Source organism: Moschus berezovskii, chromosome 14 (genome assembly GCF_049115385.1).
Source record: "Moschus berezovskii isolate FMDL1 chromosome 14, NW_MosBer_1.0, whole genome shotgun sequence".
Taxonomy (NCBI): Eukaryota; Metazoa; Chordata; class Mammalia; order Artiodactyla; family Moschidae; genus Moschus; species Moschus berezovskii.
In genome coordinates, this window is record NC_142473.1 from 10,175,929 (window position 1) to 10,195,237 (window position 19,309).

Below are 19,309 nucleotides of genomic sequence, written 5' to 3' on the forward strand. Positions count from 1 at the left end.
GGAGCCTGTGGGCTACAGCCCATAGTGTCGCACAGAGTCGGACACAACTGAAATGACTTAGCACGCAGGCGCAAGATGGCAGGAGACTAGACTTCAGTAGACCTGGAGCCTCCTTGTAGTACATCAGCGTGCTAACTGACTCACCCACAGGCACCATGACAGTTCTAGGCCAACCATAAAAGGCCAAAAAGCGGGTGATGGCCCAATTCCTGGAAATCTCCACCCTTTCCCTAAAACAGTTGGATTAAGAATATTCCTCCTACTCATTAGTCTATGAAATTATTCAGCCCATAAAAACTAACCATTCTCAGAATGTACTTTAGTGCCACTGAAATATATGGATAAATATGGTTAAAATAATATATTTTATATTAGATGATGTTCAGCACAATAAAATAACATAAAAAAACAAACCACAAAAACGAATCACTCCCACACCTCAGGGCCACTCTCACTTTCCAAGACCCTGACTGCGTGCCCAGGGTGCAAGTCTGGCCTTCGAGATGGTCCATGCTCTGTTTTTGGATGCATCTCTCCCTGAATAAAACTGCTTTCACTTCCTTAAGTCTCACTCTTGAGTGCTTTCCTGTTCAAAGCCAAGGACCCTGACTTGGTGGCCTGATGCAGGGGCTTACCTAAGACTTGGGACACGCTCATCCTTTTTTCCCCCATTTCTTCTATGACAGTAAGCCATCACTGAGGCTTCTCCACCACAGCCCAATGCGTGCCCCTCAGAGTTGTCCCCACTTCCTCTCCTGGCTGCTAGGCAGATAACTGTTATTACATCCCAGCATAGTACCGCTGGGAAGTGCTGGACCTGAGGGTCTGCAAAGAAGCGTCTGGTGAGAGAGGTACCAGCATCACTAAGAACTTCAGTGCTGGCTCCTCTCTGTAGTTTTGGACTGGTGGTAGGACAGTGATCACAGAATTGGGGGTGTACAGGGAGGCCTGGCGTCCTGTGATTCATGGGGTCGCGGAGAGTTGGACACGACTGAGCGACTGAACTGAACTGAACTGAGTCTCAATACTGGGGGACATCCACCCAGATGTCTCCATCCCATGTTTCAGGGCTCTGACCTTAGTGTAACAGACCATTTAATCATCTCTGCAGCTCCCAGTTATAAATCTGCAAAGTCCCGTGATTGCTCCTGAGCTGTGTTCTCTGCCACTGCAGAAGAGAAGGATGGCTTTGTAAGAAGTACCACCACAAGCACACACTGGCTCTCATACTTAGCCTTGAACTGCTCACTAACTGCCCTCAGTTTCTCATTATCCCTCTGAAGGGCTTACATTCACGTGTAAAGACTAGCCCCTGTCTTTGCAGGCGATGGCCTTCTTGTATCTTTTAAAGGCCTTGTTCATTGCATGGGTAAGCTTGATTTTCTCCACTGGGTGTGTTTCCCCAGGCCATCATCTGTGAAATAGTCAGCAGGTGAGACTCCGCCTTGTGCCAGGGACGATCTGTAGCCCACATCCCACTGAGGCTGGGTTTTCCTTGCCAGCCGGTGAGCAATCCAATCTTTGCCCTAGAGGCTGTCTTCTTGGACCATTTGCTAGTACCAACTGTTCAGTTCAGTTCCTCTGAAAAGCAGATACCGTGATGGAATGGAGATGTACGAGGTTTATTAGGAAGAAACACCTGTGAAGGATAAAGTGAACAGGAGCAGGTGTTAGCTAGGAAAGTTTTGACATTATGACGTGGGTCTGACAACTGAAAAAGGAGAGCAAGAAGGAAGCAGCAGCTCAGAGAGTCTTGACCAGGCGGGTGAGTCAGCTGTGAGCTAAAGACCCCCACTAAAGGAGTCCCCACTGTCCAGAACGGTCCTCCTCTAGTCCACTCACTATCAGTCACAGGGAACAGGCCTAGGGAGTGAGGCATTGCTTTGAATATGGTGCTGGATCCTGCAGGTACAACAGGTGGAGGCTGTCAGCCAATATCTTCCTGGGGTCAAATGTATCTATCTAAAGAAAAACAAATGACGTAAAAGTTGTGAGTCAAGTTTTATTCAGGAACCTTACCGAGGACTATAGCTTGGAAAACAGCCATTTCAGGAGAGACTGCTCTAAGAGGCAGGGGAGGACCTAGTTAGTATACATATGAACTTTCTGGCTGGGAAATATTGTAGTCACGTGTGTGTGTGTATGTGTGTGTGTGTGCGTGTGTGTGTGCGTGTGTGTGTGCGTGTGTGTGTGCGCGCGCGCATGCGTGCGCGTGTGCTCAGTTGCTAAGTTGTGTTTGACTCTTTCTGACCCCTATGGACTGTAGCCCACCAGGCTCCTCTGTCCATGTGATTTCCCAGGCAAGAATACTGGAATAGGCTGCCATTCCCTTCTTCAAAGGATCTTCCCAACCCAGGGATTGAATCCATGTTTCCTGAGTCTCCTGAATTGGCAGGAGAATTCTTTACCACTGAGCCACTTGGGAAGCTCCAAAAAATAAGATGTCTCAATTTAATGACTAGTGCTTTTCTATTTTAAGAAGATTCAAGAATCTGGGGTCATTGAAATTCTCCCTTAGGTATGCATCTTAACTATCTAGGGGCCCAAATATCCGAAATCACAGAACTTTCATCTTGCTTTTCCAATCCTGAATTCCTCTTCGGGTGCACTGTTGCTGTGTTTCATCTTAACCCATTTATTTGATGATTGAACAACAGGCTTTGCTCCTTTTATTTACAAAGGGAGATCTGAGCAGTGCACACCCCTGAGGGTCACTTCCATCCTCCCCCACTGCTCTGTCATAAATCAAGTTTCTTTGTATACGTTTATTTTGGGGTTCTCTAATCTGTTCCATTGATTTTATGAGTATATCTGTGCTAACACCACATGACTTTATTTCGTAAGGCCTTTCTATTAAGTCTCGTCATTTGTAAAGCAAATACATCCGTGTTTTTCTCCTTACAGTATCTGGGCTATTCTCATTCGTTTCCTCATTCACATAAATTTTCAGATTAGTTTGTTAAGTTTTAATGTTTTAACTGGGATTGCATTCAATAGTTGCGATCAATGGGAAGAACTCTGTGTGACGGTGCATCTTCAAATCCAATGACAGGTATATATTTTCATTTATTTCTTTTTAAATGTCTTTCGATTGTATATGTATAAATTTTTTCCAGAAAAGTCTTGCATATCTTTTTAAAGATTCAACATTGATAATGTAAATTTTTGTCCCTGATGTAAATGGTATCTTTTCTTCAAAAAAGTTGTATTTTCTGTTTCTTGCTGGTGTATAGTCATGCCTTTCAGAATTGTCCTACCTTGAGGCAAGGGGGCCTGGCCTTTATACCCCGTATCTACCAATTACTGGCTGAAGACTGCCCTCGGGGACTGGTTGTGACCCTATGCCAGGAGCTTTTTGGCCTGGGGTCAGTGCCTGGAGAATGACTCAACTGAGCTGCAGACATTCCCACCAGCTGGGCAAATACCACCTAGGCCTGAAGGGGGGTTCTCAGCATTTAAGAGTCACAGTGACGATAAATGCCCTTTAGCAGATTGAAGAATTCTCTTTTATTCTTAGGTTTGTTATGTGTTCCTGCATTGGTAAAAGAAGAGGCTGTGCCTACCTGTATGGCGTGTGGAATTGGATGAGGGGTCCAGGTGATTTTTAAACAAGCTTTCCACTCCTCCTTCGTTGGCCTCCCTTTGCGTCGGCTAGCCCGAGCCTCTTCTGTGGTTTGCAGGAGAAACGGCTTGCTCTTAGGCTTCTCTGACTGCAGCACAGGGTTTAGCTTTCCTCAGTCATCCAAGTCAGTTCCCACTTGACCTCTGCTTTCTGGCCTTCAAAGGTTTGATGCTGTCTTCTCCTCTGCCCTCTTGCTTTTTTATTCCTTAACTGTCCTTTAAGTTGGGTTCAAGAAGGAGCAGAGGTAATTCATGGGTTCAATCGTTCTTGCTGAGAAGCTCTCTCAGTATTTTGATTCAGAGAGTTATGAAACAAAGCTGAATTGGGCAGAGACTTCCCTGGTGGTCCAGTGGTTAAGACTCCACAGTTCCAGAGCAGGGGGTGTGGGTTTGATCCCTGGTTAGAGAACTAAGATCACACATGGCTGTGGCAACCAAAAAAAAAAAAAAAAAGATCAAGTGGGCCGAGTTTGACATAGGCTGTTTCTGAAGTTTGAAATTGCCCCTTCTTTTTTCTCAGTCTTTGCTTGTCTGACCCACCCTTCAGGTCTCAGTGTAGTAGTCACTTTCTCCAGGACACATACCTTCGCAGCCCGAGTCTGGGTTATATACTGCTTTTCTGTGTTGCAGTGTAAACTTAGTCTTGTTCCCTCCAAATATGAATGGTAATATTGTATTTTTGCCTACCTAGTTTGCACTCTGTAGTGCAATACTAATAGTGTTTTTCTATACTTTGTTTGAGGCTTCCCTGGTGGTCAGGAATCTGCCTGCAATGCAGGAGATCCATTATTCAATTTCTGGGTCAGGAAGACCCCCTGGAAAAGGGAATGACTATCCAGTATTCTTGCCTGGAGAATTTCAGGGACAGAGGAATCTGGTGGGCTGCAAAGAGTTGAACACAACTGAATGACAAACGTTTCCACCTTTTACATACTTTGTTTTCAAAAGTGCAAACCACAGAATCAAAGTCATTCTGATGTAACCTTTTCAAGGAACTTCTTGGAGAATGTATTTTCCGATGTATATATGAATCGATATTCATATATAGGAAGAAATAAAAGCAAATTTATGGTTACACATCTTCTGATTCTGAAGGTACAGGAGACTTCCTGTTTAACCTGGAAGGTGCTTTTGTGGCAAGCAAACTCAACCTCCAATATGGGAAAACTGTCACAGGAGCTGTAATTCAGTTTCATAGGAAATTCGGAAAGGCAGGCTTTCAGGGGCATTCTTCAGCTTTTCACGTGTACAATTTTATCAAAGAAGATGTTCTCATTTGCTGTTAATTTTTTGACTTACCTGATTTAAAAAAAAGCAATAAATGCACAAGATAGATAGTGTGAAAAATATACTGCTGAGAAACCACTACTGCTAATGCTTTGTTGCAGACATTTCCTGGTTTCCTTTCTCCATGTTTGTTTCCTCTCATAGTTAAGAGACTGTTAAGTATAGCTCCCTCTTTTCTCACTTAGCAATGAATCATTGTTTTTTTCTGTTTCATTAAGTACTCTTTACAAACATGATCTTTATGGTGTGTAATGGTCATCTGAAGAATGCATGTAATTTAGCAATTTTCCTATTGTCATCTAAGGTGTTTTATCACATTTTTTTTGTATCAATAAACTTTGTTACATGTATTTGACTTGCTATTCTTGAGGAAATTCAGTCTTTAATTCTGAAGAGTAAAAGTGGAGAGGCTTTTCATAGAGACTTTGAGATAATGCATGTGAAATGTATATGAATTAGAAAACGTAGTATATTTACCTGGTTTAGCTATCTATTAGTATTAGTGTATGGAGGAAGAAATTGCAACCCACTCCAGTATTCTTGCCTGGAGAATCCCATGGACAGAGGAGCCTGGAAGGCTACAGTCCATAGGATCGCAAAGAGTTGGACACAATGGAAGCGATTTAGCATGTGTGGAGACTTTTATTTATATTATTTGTATTATTGAGCTTAACCAACTTACTATTTGGACAAGAAGGTATATCATATCTACATTCAGAGTGAATTATATCATTAATCATAGTCTGTGTGATATATATATATAAATATGTAAAGTGAAAACGAAAGTGTTAGTTGCTCAGTTGTGTCTGATTCTTTGATATCCTATTAGCTGTAGTCCACCAGGCTCCTCTGTCCATGGGATTCTCCAGGCAAGGGTACTGGAGTGGGTAACCATTCCCTTCTCCAGGGGATCTTCCCCATGCAGGGATTGAACCCAGATCTCCCACATTGTGGGCAGATTCTTTGCTGTCTGAACCACAAGGGAACACCAAATATATAAAACAATATATTAAAATGAAACGAGTATTGTCAGAGACCAGTGATCTTCTTTTTTAAAATTTATTTTATTTAAGTGGAGGATAATTGCTTCACAATGGTGTGTTGGTTTCTGCCTGTATACCAGCGCTAATCAGCAATAATGATTATATGTCCCCTCCCTCTTGAGTCTCTCCTCCCTCCCCTCAGCCCTTCCCTCAAGGATATTACAGACGTGAGGACTGGGCTCCCCGTGTTATACAGCAGCTTCCCTCTAGCCATCTATTTTACACGTGGTAGTGTGTATATGGCAATTCTCAATTTCTCCTACCTTCTCTTTCCCCTCCTGTGTCCACAAGTCGATTCTTTGCATTTGCATCTCCATTCCCTCCCTGCAAATATGTTCATCAGTACTATTTTTCTAGATTCCATGTATATGCATTAATATACAGTATTTTTCTCTTTCTGATTTATTTCACTCTGTAAAACAGACTCTAGCTTTATCTGTCTCACTAGAACTGACTCAAATTCATTATTTTTTATGGCTGGGTAATATTCCATTGTGTATATGTACCACAAGTTCTTCATCCATTCATCTGTCAGTGGACATCCAGGTTGCTTCCATGTCCTGGCTATTGTAAACAGTGCTGCAATGAACATTAGGGTATGTGCCTTTTTGAATCATGGGTTACTCAGGGTATATGCCCAGGAGTGGGGTTGCTGGGTCATATGGCTGTTCTGCTCCTAGCTTTTTAAGGAATCTGTACTGTTCTCCATAGTGGCTACACCAATTTACATTCCCACCAACAGTGTAGGAGGGTTCCCTTTCCTCCACATCTGCTTGGCATTGATTATTTGTAGACTTTTTGATGATGGCCATTCTGACTGGGGTGAGGTGATACCTCATGGTAGTTTTGATTTGCATTTCTCTAATAATGAGCAATGTTGAATATCTTTTCAGTTTTCATGTGTTTATTTGCCACTTGTCTGTCTTCTTTGAAGAAATGTCTGTTTATGTTTTCTGCCCATTTTTTGATTGAGTTGTTTTTCTAATATTGAGCTGTATGAGCTGTTTATATAATTAGGAGATTAATCCTTTGTCGGTTGCTTCGTTTGCACTGATTTTCAAACTGGGCAGCAAGAGATCAGTGAGTGAATGTATCTTATTGGTTGTAACTAGCATAGCTTTGTTTTTAGAGTGAGATATAATTGATGGGTCTTGTGAGATATAATTGATGGGTGGCTCAGTGATAAAGAATCCGCTTGCAATGCGGGAGACATGGCTCTGATCCCTGGGTCGGGAAGATCCCCTGGAGAAGGAAATGGCAACTCACTCCAGGATTCTTGCCTGGGAAATCTCTTGGAGAGAGGAGCCTGGCGGGCTACAGTCCATGGTGTTGCATAGAGTTGGCCACAGATGAGCAACAAAACAATTGATATGTTACATCGTATTATTTTTATGTGTACAAAATAATATATTCATTGCAAAGTGATTACCACAATAAATTTAGTTAACTTTCAAATTCCTCAAAAAATAAAAAGCAGTACTACCACATAATCAGGCAATTCTATTTCTGGGTATTTATCTGAAGGAAATGAAATCACTATCTCAAAAAGATGTCCAAACCCGCATGTTCATTGCAGCAGTATTTTCAATAGCTAAGGCATGAAACAATGTTCTTTTTTAAACTTTTAATTTTGTAGTCAGTTCAGTTGTTTAGTCATGTCCGACCCTTTTCGACCCCACGGACTGCAGTATGCCAGGCCTCCCTGTCCATTACCAGCTCCCAGAGCTTACTGAAACTCATGTCCATCCAACCATGGTTGTTGCCATCCAACCATTCCATCCTCTTTGGCCCCTTCTCCTCTTGCCTTCAATCTTTTTTTGTATTGGAGTAGAGCAAATTCAGTTGTAAAACTAGATCCACTGTATTGTCAGATTTTTTTTTTAACTAACGTAGTATACTGCCCTCTAGTGGTTAGGAAACTATAGGCTTTCTATCACAGTGAATGCCTGTAGTTTCACCCGAATTTGCTCTAAGTTCAGTTCAGTCACTCAGTCGTGTCCGACTCTCCGCGACCCCATGAATCACGGCACGCCAGGCCTCCCTGTCCATCACCAACTCCCGGAGTTCACTCAAACTCATGTCCATCGAGGCGGTGATGCCATCCAGCCATCTCATTCTCTGTCGTCCCCTTCTCCTCCCGCCCCCAATCCCTCCCAGCATCAGAGTCTTTTCCAGTGAGTCAACTCGTCTGAGGTGGCCAAAGTATTGGAGTTTCAGCTTTAGCATCAGTCCTTCCAATGAACACCCAGGATTGATCTCCTTTAGAATGGACTGGTTGGATCTCCTTGCAGTCCAAGGGACTCTCAAGAGTCTTCTCCAGCACCACGGTTCAAAAGCATCAATTCTTCGGCGATCAGCTTTCTTCACAGTCCAACTCTCACATCCATACATGACCACTGGAAAAACCATATCATTCATTAGTGTCCTTATAATTTTCTGTGTACAGTTCTTTTATCTCCTTAGGTAAGTTTATTCCTAGATACTTGTTTTTGTTGCAATGGTGAACAGGATTGATTTCTTAATTTCTCTTTCTGATTTTTCATTGTTTAGCATATAGAAATGCAAGTGATATCTGTGTATTAATTTTGTATCCTGCAACTTTGCTAAATTCACTTATTAGCTCTAGTAATTTTCTGATAGTATCTTTAGGGTTTTCTATGCACAGTATCATGTCATCTGCAAACAGTGACAGCTTTACTTCTTTTCCGATATGGATTCCTTTTATCTTTTATTCTTCTCTGATTGCTGTAGCTAGGACTTGCAGAAATATTTTGAATAATAGTGGTGAAAGTGGACACCTTTGTCTTTTTCCTGATCTTAGGGGGAATGCTTTCAGTTTTTCACCATTGAGAATAATGTTTGCTGTAAACTTTTCATGTATAGACTTTACTATGTTGAGGTAGGTTCCTTCTATGCACATTTGTTGAAGATTTTTAATCATCAGTGGGTGCTGAATTTTGTCAAAGGCATTTTCTGCATCTATTGAGATTATGCTTTTTATCTTTCAATTTGTTAATATGGTGTAATCACATTGATTGATTTCCATATATTGAAGAATCTTTGCATCCCTGGAATAAACTCATCTTGATCATGGTGTATGAGTTTTTTGATGAGTTGCTGAATTCTGTTTGCTAATATTTTGTTGAAGATTTTTGCATCTATGTTCATCAGTGATATTGGCCTGTAGCTTTCTTTTTGGTGTTTCCTTTGTCTGGCTTTGGTATCAGGGTGATGGTGGCTTTGTAGAATGAGTTTGGAAGTGTCCCTTCCTCTCCAATATTTTGAGAGTTTTAGAAGAATAGGCATTAGCTCTTCTCTAAATGTTGGATAAAATTTTCCTGTGAAGACATCTGCTCCTGGGCTTGAGATTTTTGATCACAACTTCAATTTTAGTGCTTGTAATTAGGTTGTTCATAATTTCTATTTCTTCCTGGTTCATTCTTGGAAGACTGAACTTTTCTAAGAATCTGCCCATTTCTTCCAGGTTATCCATTTTATTGCCATATAGTTGTTCATAATATTCTCCTATAATCCTTTGCATCTCTGCACTGTTATAACCTCTCCTTTTTCATTTCTAATTTTGTTGATTTGATTCTTTTTTTCTTGATGAGTCTGACTAAACGTTTGTCAATTTTATCTTCTCAAAGAACCAGAATTTAGTTTTATTAATCTTTACTATTTTTTCTTTCTTTTTCATTTATTTCTGCTCAGATCTTTATGATTTCTTTCCTTTTGATAATTTTTTTTTTGTTCTTTCTTTTAGGTGTAAAGTTAGGTTGTCTATTCAGTGTTTTTCTTGTTTCTTGAGGTAGGATTGTATTGCTATAAAGTTCCCTCTTAGAGCTGCTTTTGCTGCATCCCATAGGTTTTGAGTTGTCATGTTTTCATTGTCATTTGTTTCTAGAAATTTTATTTCCTTTTTGATTTCTTCTGTAACCTGTTGGTTATTTAGAAATGTACTGTTTAATCTCCATGTGTTTGTGTTTTTTAGTTTTCTTGTAATTGATATCTAGTCTTCTTGTGTTATGGTCGGAGAAGATGCTTGATATGATTTCAATTTTCTTAAATTTACTGAGGCTTGTTTGTGACCCAAGTTATGGTCTATCCTGGAGAATGTGCACTTGAGAAGAAGGTGTATTCTTCTGCATTTGGAGGGAATGTCCTGAAGATATCAATGAGATCCATCTCATCTAATGTATCATTTAAGACTTGTGTTTCTTTATTAATTTTCTGTTTTGATGTTCTGTCCATTGGTGTGAGTGGGGTGTTAAAGTCTCCTAGTATTATTGTGTTACTGTCAATTTCTCCTTTTATGTCTGTTCATGTTTGCCTTATGTATTGAGATGTTCCTATGTTGGGGGCATCAGTTCAGTTCAGTTCAGTTCAGTCGCTCAGTTGTGTCCGACTCTGCGACCCCATGAATCGCAGCATGCCAGGCCTCCCTGTCCATCACAAACTCCCAGAGTTCACCCAAACTCATGTGTATCGAGTTGGTGATGCCATCCAGCCATCTCATCCTCTGTTGTTCCCTTCTCCTCCTGCCCCCTATCCCATAGATGTATACAATTGTTATGTCTTCCTCTTGGATCGATCCCTTGATCATCATGTAGTGTCCTTCCTTTTCTCTTGTTATCTTCTTTATTTTAAGGTCTATTTTGTCTGATACGAGGATTGCTGCTCCAGCTTTCTTTTGCTTCGCATTTGCATGGAATATATTTTTGCATCCTCTCACTTTCAGTCTATATGTGTCTTTAGATCTGAAGTGGATTTCTTGTAGACAGTACATATATGGGTCTTGTTTTTGTATCCATTCAGCCAGTCTGTGTCTTTTGGTTGGAGCATTTAATCCATTTACATTTAAATTAATTATTGATAGATATGTTCCTATTGCCATTTTCTTAATTATTTGGGGTTGATTTTGTAGATCTTTTTCTTCTCTTGTATTTCTTGACTATATAAGTCCCTTTAACATTTGTTGTAAAGCTGGTTTGGTGGTACTGAATACTCTTAACTTTTGCTTGTCTGAAAAGCTTTTTATTTCTCCATCAATTTTGAATGAGATCCTTGCTGTGTACAGTAATCTTGATTATAGATTTTTCCCTTTCAGTACTTTAAATATATCCTGCAATTCCCTTCTGGCCTGCAGAGTTTCAGGGGAAAGATCAGCTGTTAAATGTATGAGGTTTCCCTTGTATGTTACTTGTTGCTTTTCCCTTGCAGCTTTTAATATTCTTTCTGTTTAGTCTTTGTTAGTTTGATTAGTATGTGTCTTGGCATATTTCTCCTTGGGTTTATCCTGTATGGGACTCTTTGGACCTCTTGAAATTGATTGACTATTTCCTTTTCCATGTTCCATGAAATTGATTGACTATAATCTCTTCAAAAATTTTCTCATACCCTCTCTTTTTCTCTTCTTCTTCTGAGACCCCTATAATTCTAATGTTGGTGTGTTTGATATTGCCCCAAAGGTCTCTGAGACTATCCTCAGTTCTTTTCATTCTTTTTACTTTATTCTGCTCTTCAGAAGTTATTTCCACCATTTTATCTTCTAGCTCACTGATTCATTCTTCTGCTTCAGATATTCTGCTATCAATTCCTTCTAGAGTATTTTTAATTTCAGTAATTGTGTTGTTTGTATGTTTATTCTTTAATTCTTCTAGGTTTTTATTAATTGATTTTTGCATTTTCTCCACTTTGTTTTCAAGGTTTTTGATCTTTACTATCACTATTCTGAATTCTTTTTCAGGGAGTTTACCTATTTCCTCTTCATTTAAGTTTGTTCCTTCATTTGTGTAGTATTTCTCCTTCTTTTCATTTTTTTAAAAAATTTATTGGGTTTGAGGTCTCCATTTCCCAGGCTTCAAATTTGGATTCTTTCTTCCTTTTGGTTTCTGTTCTCCTAAGGTTGGTTCAGTGGTTTGTGAAAGCTTCGTATAGGGTGAGATTTTTGCTGAGTTTTTGTTTGCTTGATTTTCCTCTGATGGGCAAGGCTGAGTGAGGTGATGGGCAAGGCTGAGTGAGGTGGTATTCTGTCTGCTGATGAGCAGGTTTGTATTTTTGTTTTGTTTGTTGTTTGGATGAGGCGTCCTGCACAGGGTGCTACTGGTGGTTGGGTGATGTCAGGTCTTATATTCAAGTGGTTTCGTTTTTGTGGGTTCTCACTATTTGATACTCCCTAGGGTTAGTTCTCTGGTAATCTAGGGTCTTGGAGTCAGTGATCCCACTCCGAAGGCTCAGGGCTCGATCTTTCTGTCCTTGAGAAGATGAAAGGTAGACTTATTGCTGGAGGTGATGAGTCTGTGAATCTTTGTGGAAGAGTTTCACAGAATTTTTGGATAGGAGTGAGAAGAAAGCCCTCAGGTACAATTACACCTCAGTTCTGTAGTCAGTGCCTTGATCCAGAAACTGCACTGGACAGCAGGACTTCACAGAGGGACACTGACCTTGAGGTGACATAAAGGGAAGGGAGATGAGAGTCAGAGAAGGGTTTGGAAAGCAAGAGTATCCTCTATGCAAATCTATATATTTCTTGTGTTGACTGTGCATTTTACTAACAAGTATCCTCTCTGACTCCAGTTTTAAAGATAAACCTGTCTAAATTTCTTATCAGTTATTAGAAGCTCTGTGTCTCACAGATGTGTCTAATGTTTTTTTTTTATTCTTTGCTTAAGAGATTATTGTACCTTGTAGTGAAATATGCCAGCAAATTTGGAAAACTCAGCAGCGGCCACAGGACTGGAAAATGTCAGTCTTCATTCCAATTCCAAAGAAAGGCAATGCCAAAGAATGCTCAAACTACCACACAATTGCACTCATCTCACATGCTAGTAAAGTCATGCTCAAAATTCTCCAAGCCAGGCTTCAGCAATATGTGAACTGTGAACTTCCAGATGTTCAAGCAGGTTTTAGAAAAGGCAGAGGCACCAGAGATCAAATTGCCAACATCCGCTGGTTCATGGAGAAAGCAAGAGAGTTCCAGAAAAACATCTATTTCTGCCTCATTGACTATGCCAAAGCCTTTGACTGTGTGGATCACAATAAACTGTGGAACATTCTGAAAGAGATGGGAATCTCAGACCACCTGACCTGCCTCTTGAGAAACCTGTATGCAGGTCAGGAAGCAACAGTTAGAACTGGACATGGAACAACAGACTGGTTCCAAATAGGAAAAGGAGTATGTCAAGGTAGATTGTCACCCTGCTTATTTAACTTACATGCAGAGTACATCATGAGGAACGCTGGGCTGGAAGAAGCACAAGCTGGAATCAAGAGTGCTGGGAGAAATATCAATAATCTCAGATATGCAGATGACACCACCCTTATGGCAGAAAGTGAAGAGGAACTCAAAAACCTCTTGATGTAAGTGAAAGAGTAGGGTGAAAAGGTTGGCTTGAAGCTCAACATTCAGAAAATGAAGATCATGGCATCTGGTCCCATCACTTCATGAGAAATAGATGGGGAAACAGTGTCAGACTTTATTTTTTTAGGTTACAAAATCACTGCGGATGCTGATTGCAGCCATGAAATTAAAAGACGCTTACTCCTTGGAAGGAAAGTTATGACCAACCTAGATAGCATATTCAAAAGCAGAGACATTACTTTGCCAACCAAGGTCCGTCTAGTCAAGGCTATGGTTTTTCAAGTTGTCATGTATGGATGTGAGAGTTGGATTGTGAAGAAAGCTGATCACCGAAGAATTGATGCTTTTGAACTGTGGTGTTGGAGAAGACTCTTGAGAGTCCCTTGGACTGCAAGGAGATCCAACCAGTCCATTCTAAAGGAGATCAATCCTGGGTGTTCATTGGAAGGACTGATGTTGAAGCTGAAACTCCAATACTTTGGCCACCTCATGCAAAGAGTTGACTCATTGGAAAAGACTCTGATGCTGGGAGGTATTGGGGACGACAGAGAATGAGATGGCTGGATGGCATCACCGACTCGATGGACATGAGTTTGAGTGAACTCTGGGAGTTGGTGATGGACAGGGAGGCCTGGCGTGCTGTGATTCATGGGGTCACAAAGAGCCAGACACGACTGAGTGACTGAACTGAACTGAACTGAGTTTTATGTTTATTCACTGAGGAAAGTGATATTTTCTTTGGTTTCTTCTAAGTTTACCTTCTCAATCTGAAAAATAATTCTTTTTTTCCCCCTAAAAGTTAAAACAGTGTTATAAGGCACTTTTCTTACATTATTTGAAATGTATATATTATCACATTCTTATTTAGTGTTCACTTTGGTCAAATGCAAGACACTATTCACTTTCACTTTAATTTGCAAGGAATGTATATTCTTTGTCCTTTTAATTTTCTCATTTAATGAATCCATTCTTGTCTAAAATTATAACATCTGTTTTTTGGAGGGGTTAGGGCCAATAATGGGCTTCCCTGGTGGCTCAGACAGTAAAGAATCTGCCTAGAATGCAGGAGACCAGGTTCAATACCAGGGTCAGGAAGATCCTCTGGAGAAGGAATGACTACCCACTCCAGCCATTCCTCCAGGCAAGAATGGTTATCAATTCTTGCCTGGAGAATTCATGGGCAGAGGACTATAGTCCTGGCAGGCTATAGTGAATGGGGTCACAAAGAGTTGGACATGATTGAGCAACTGCCACACACACACATATACACAGGGCTAATGCTGCATGGGGATTCTGGTCATATTGCAGTTTCATAAAAGGACAATGTCATAATGTATTAGTAAAGTACAAATCTTGTCCTGCTTTACCAGTTTACTAGTGAGGTTGTTCTGGTCTAGAATGACTTTGGATTTTTAATTATTTTTAACTATCCCTTGTTTAGAGACATTCTTTGGTGTACAAATGAAAGGGATTACAGTTAAGGATTATTAACTGTGGAGTTGCTTTAGCATGTAGGAGGCTGATGAGTACATTTATAGCAACACATAAATATTAACCCTTGTCTTAAAAAAATACAAACACGTTTTCATTTAAAATGTTTGAAATGCTTCAAAAACATCATGGCACACCCATCTTGCCTGATTACCCCATGGGAATATCATTTTGTTTTATTTATTTTCCTGTAGAACATTCTTCATTTTTTGAAATGTGAAGTGGGAGAGGAGAGGCTAGCACAGCACAGGATCCCAGGGCGGCTCCACAGACCTGATATCAAAGGAGAACAAGTTAGTGGGGAGGAGCCTGCTGAACCCTGCTGCTCCTCGGAGCCTGATGTCCGGATGCTGGAGGTTAGTACTCGCAGACTGGATGCCACTGGTACCAAAGGCATGACACAGAGAAGGCCACAGCCCTTTCTGGACCTCCGCACATGACCAGGACTGAGGGGAAAGTCGTTTAATGCCATCCTCATTGACAGAAGTGTATTGATGGCATAAAAAAATGTCCAAAATGTTTACTGGTAGAGGCAAGCAACTTTCTATTTTTTAAAATCTGAGCTCTAAATTTTCTGTTGCCTTATTAAATTCTACTCTTCAGTTCAGTTCATTCGCTCAGTCGTGTCCGACTCTTTGCGACCCTGCATCATGCCAGGCCTCCCTGTCCATCACCAACTCCCGGAGTCCACCCAAACCCATGTCCGTTGAGTCGGTGATGCCATCCAACCATCTCATTCTCTGTCGTTCCCTTCTCCTCCTGCCCTCAATGTTTCCCAGCATCAGGGTCTTTTCAAACGAGTCAGCTCTTCGTATCAGGTGGCCAAAGTATTGGAGTTTCAGCTTCACCATCAGTCCATCCAATGAATATTCAGGACTGATTTACTTTAGGATTGACTGGTTGGATCTCCTTGCAGTCGAAGGGACTCTCAAGAGTCTTCTCCAACACCACAGTTTAAAAGCATCAATTCTTTGGTGCTCAGCTTTCTTTATAGCCCACCTCTCACATCCATACATGACTACTGGAAAAACCATAGCTTCGACTAGACGGACTTTTGTTGGCAAAGTAATGTCTCTGCTTTTTAATATGCTGTCTAGGTTGGTCATAGCTTTTCTTCCAAGGAGCAAGCGTCTTTTAATTTCATGGCTGTAGTCACCATCTGCAGTGATTTTGGAGCCCCAAAAGTCTCTCACTGTTTCCATCGTTTCCCCGTCTATTTCCCATGAAGTGATGGGACCGGATGCCATGATCTTCGTTTTCTCAATGTTCAGTTTTAAGCCAACTTTTTCACTCTCCTCTTTCGCTTTCATCAAGAAGCTCTTTAATTCTTCACTTTCTGCCATAAGGGTGGTGTCATCTGCATATCTGAGGTTATTGATATTTCTCCCAGCAATCTTGCTTACAGCTTGTGCTTCTTCCAGCCCAGCGTTCCTCATGATGTACTCTGCATATAAGTTAAATAAGCAGGGTGACAATGTACAACCTTGACATACTCCTTTTCCTATTTGGAACCAGTCTGTTGTTCCATGTCCAGTTCTAACTGTTGCTTCCTGATCTGCATACAGATTTCTCAACAGGTGGGTCAGGTGGTCTGGTATTCCCATCTCTTGATGAATTTTCCACAGTTTGTTGTGATCCATACAGTCAAAGGCTTAGGCACAGTCAAGAAAGCACAAGTAGATGTTTTATCTGCAACTCTCTTGCTTTCTTGATGATCCAGCAGATGTTGGCAATCTGATCTCTGGTGCCTCTGCCTTTTCTAAATCCAGCTTGAACACCTGGAAGTTCACAGTTCACGTACTGTTGAAGCCTGGCTTGGAGAATTTTGAGCATTACTTTGCTAGTGTGTGAGATGAGTGCAATTGTGTGGTAGTTTGACCGTTTTTTGACATTGCCCTTTTTGGGATTGGAATGAAAAATGACCTTTTCCAGTCCTGAGGCCACTGTACATCATTCACGTATGTACCCAAATGTCAGTTTCTCAGATCCCTTCTCTGAGCACTTTACCTCTCTGTCTAAAATAATACTCCCATCATTCTCTGTCCCTTATCATGCTCTGATTTTCATTCAGTGTTATCTGATATTATAGTATAACTATCTAATATTATAGTCTTAGGTTTTAAAATCTGTAATTCTCACTAAAATTTAAGTTCCATAGTGGCAGATAGTTTTGTTTTTTATTGTATCCCTAGCACACAAAGCAGTACCTAGCCCACAGTAAGGGGCTCAGCAAATTGAACAATTGAACATTTTTTCCTTTGCTGTTTTGATCTGCCGCTATGTACCTTATTTTAATTTCAAAGGGCACAAAAAAAAAAAAAAAATAAGGACAATTTCTACCTTCCAAAATTCTCTTGATCTAGAAGAACAGACATTTATGCACACAAATAATTACAATGCAGGGTATAAATTTATATGTAGTGGAGATTTATAGGTGGTGGAGATGATTACTAGAAAAAATTGGGAGGAAATTTAACCTAAACAGAATTTAAAAGAATGAATTAAAATTTATCAGCAGATATAAGTAGAGTGAAAGGGAAGGCATTCTAAGATAGTATCAATGGTATATGTACAGGCACAGAGGCATGAAATAGCAGGTTGTATTTGGGGGTCTGTAAAGAGTTCAGTCTTGTGAGAGTTGGACTGTGAAGAAAGCTGATCGCCGAAGAATCGATGCTTTTGAACTGTGGTGTTGGAGAAGACTCTTGAGAGTCCCTTATACTGCAAGGAGATCCAACCAGTCCATTCTAAAGGAGATCAATCCTGGATGTTCATTGGAGGGACTGATGCTAAAGCTGAAACTCCAATACTTTGGCCACCTCATGCGACGAGTTGACTCACTGGAAAAGACTCTGATGCTGGGAAAGGTTGGGGGCGGGAGGAGAAGGGGACGACGGAGAATGAGATGGCTGGATGGCATCACCGACTCTCTGGACATGAGTTTGAGTGTACTCCGGGAGTTGGTGATGGACAGGGAGGCCTGGCGTGCTGTGATTCATGGGGTCGCGGAGAGTCGGACACGACTGAGCGACTGAACTGAACTGAACTGAAAGAGTTCAGTATGCTGGAATAAGTGGTGTGGTGAGAGAGTTGGTAAAGGTGATGTACGTAAACAGGGAGGACTAAGGATATGATGATCCTTATATGCCATGCTCAGGTGTGTAAATTTTCTCTAGCAGCCAGAGAAGAAGCTCTAAAGACATTTAAGTTGGGATTGATATGATTTTCATTCTGGTCACTTCACTCACACTTTAGAAATGCCACTCTAGCAACCTTATTGGTGCCAGAGGTAAGAGATTCATCTTGAAATAGTCCAGATGAGAGGTGATGAAAGCATGAAGTAGAAATACTTGATAAAATGATGTATGCTGCTGATGTACTCAGTTGTGGCCAACTCTGTGATCCCATGGACTGTGGCCTGCCAGGTTCCTCTGTCCATGGAATTTTCCAGGCAAGAATACTGGAATGGGTGGCCATTTCCTTCTTCAAAAGGATGTATGAGACTATCATAATTTTATGAAAACAATTTTTTTATGACCATAAAACTTTTGCTTTTGTTTCTATACTTAAAGAAACAACCTTCTAATATAAACCTGGTTTTACCAATAGACACTCTCATTGGGAAAAGAACATACAGATCTGACAATTTAAGTAATCCAGTTGGGATTGCAGTTTACTTTTTATATTTACCATTTGCCTCATGAGCTTTGCTAGCAAAGCCAATTCTTTAGAGACCAATCACCCCTTTAAAAAGTGAAAACTTTAATTTCTGAACATGCAGAATTGAGAATAAGACCCTTTAATAACATCTCCAAAGTATACAGATTCTTCAAAGTCTTAAACAAATAGAATTACTATTTATGAGAGGTATTATTAATCATAAAATTTTTACACCATTCTACAAAAATTTAGAATTTATTAGGAATATCAACAAAACAAGCTCCTGAACTATAGCTAACACATAATTTGAATAATAAAATATCTTACTTTTTAAATACAATGAATTATTTTTAAATACAATGAATTATTTCCAGTAAGCATTCTCATTAAAAACAGTGAAGTATTTTCATTTATTAAAAATGTATTTATCAATAAAATACATAATAAAGTATTATTTATAGCATAAATTTAAATCGATCAATTAATCTCCATTGTTCATGTTATTTGATGGTTATAGTCTTTTAATAATTAACAAACATAAATATATATTTACAGGAGATTCTCAAAAATAATGATTCCATTTAATAGTTACTGTTATACTCATCAGTATTTTCTCTGTGATCTGGATCCAACATCAGGAGATGGACTGGTCCTTGGCTGGCTGTTCTGTAACATAATTTCAGAATATATTCTTTTACTGTAGTGTTCATAGACTTTAAGGTAAAATCTGTTAGGTGGATCTCCTTACAGATTACAGATTTTAGTAAGTCTAAACTCATAATTCAATTTCTCAAATGCTACATAAACATCAATCTCAACATGACGACTATCACTTTATATAAGGCAT

The 19,309-nt window shown here is 40.1% G+C and overlaps 1 protein-coding gene and 1 non-coding gene across 2 annotated transcripts in view; both read right to left on the bottom strand.

Annotated features, from left to right (window-relative positions):
• Window positions 1-15,139: 15,139 nt before the first annotated feature.
• Window positions 15,140-15,256, bottom strand: LOC129554977 (small nucleolar RNA SNORA57). The gene has a single exon (XR_008685694.2). It is a non-coding gene; the product is annotated as a small nucleolar RNA SNORA57 (small nucleolar RNA).
• Window positions 15,257-18,856: 3,600 nt separating this feature from the next.
• CEP126 (centrosomal protein 126) overlaps window positions 18,857-19,309 on the bottom strand; it is a 119,896-nt gene continuing 119,443 nt past the window's right edge. Inside the window, 1 exon segment of the mRNA XM_055422886.2 lies at window positions 18,857-19,128. Coding sequence (XP_055278861.2) covers window positions 19,066-19,128 — 63 coding nt within the window. The 3' untranslated portion in view covers window positions 18,857-19,065.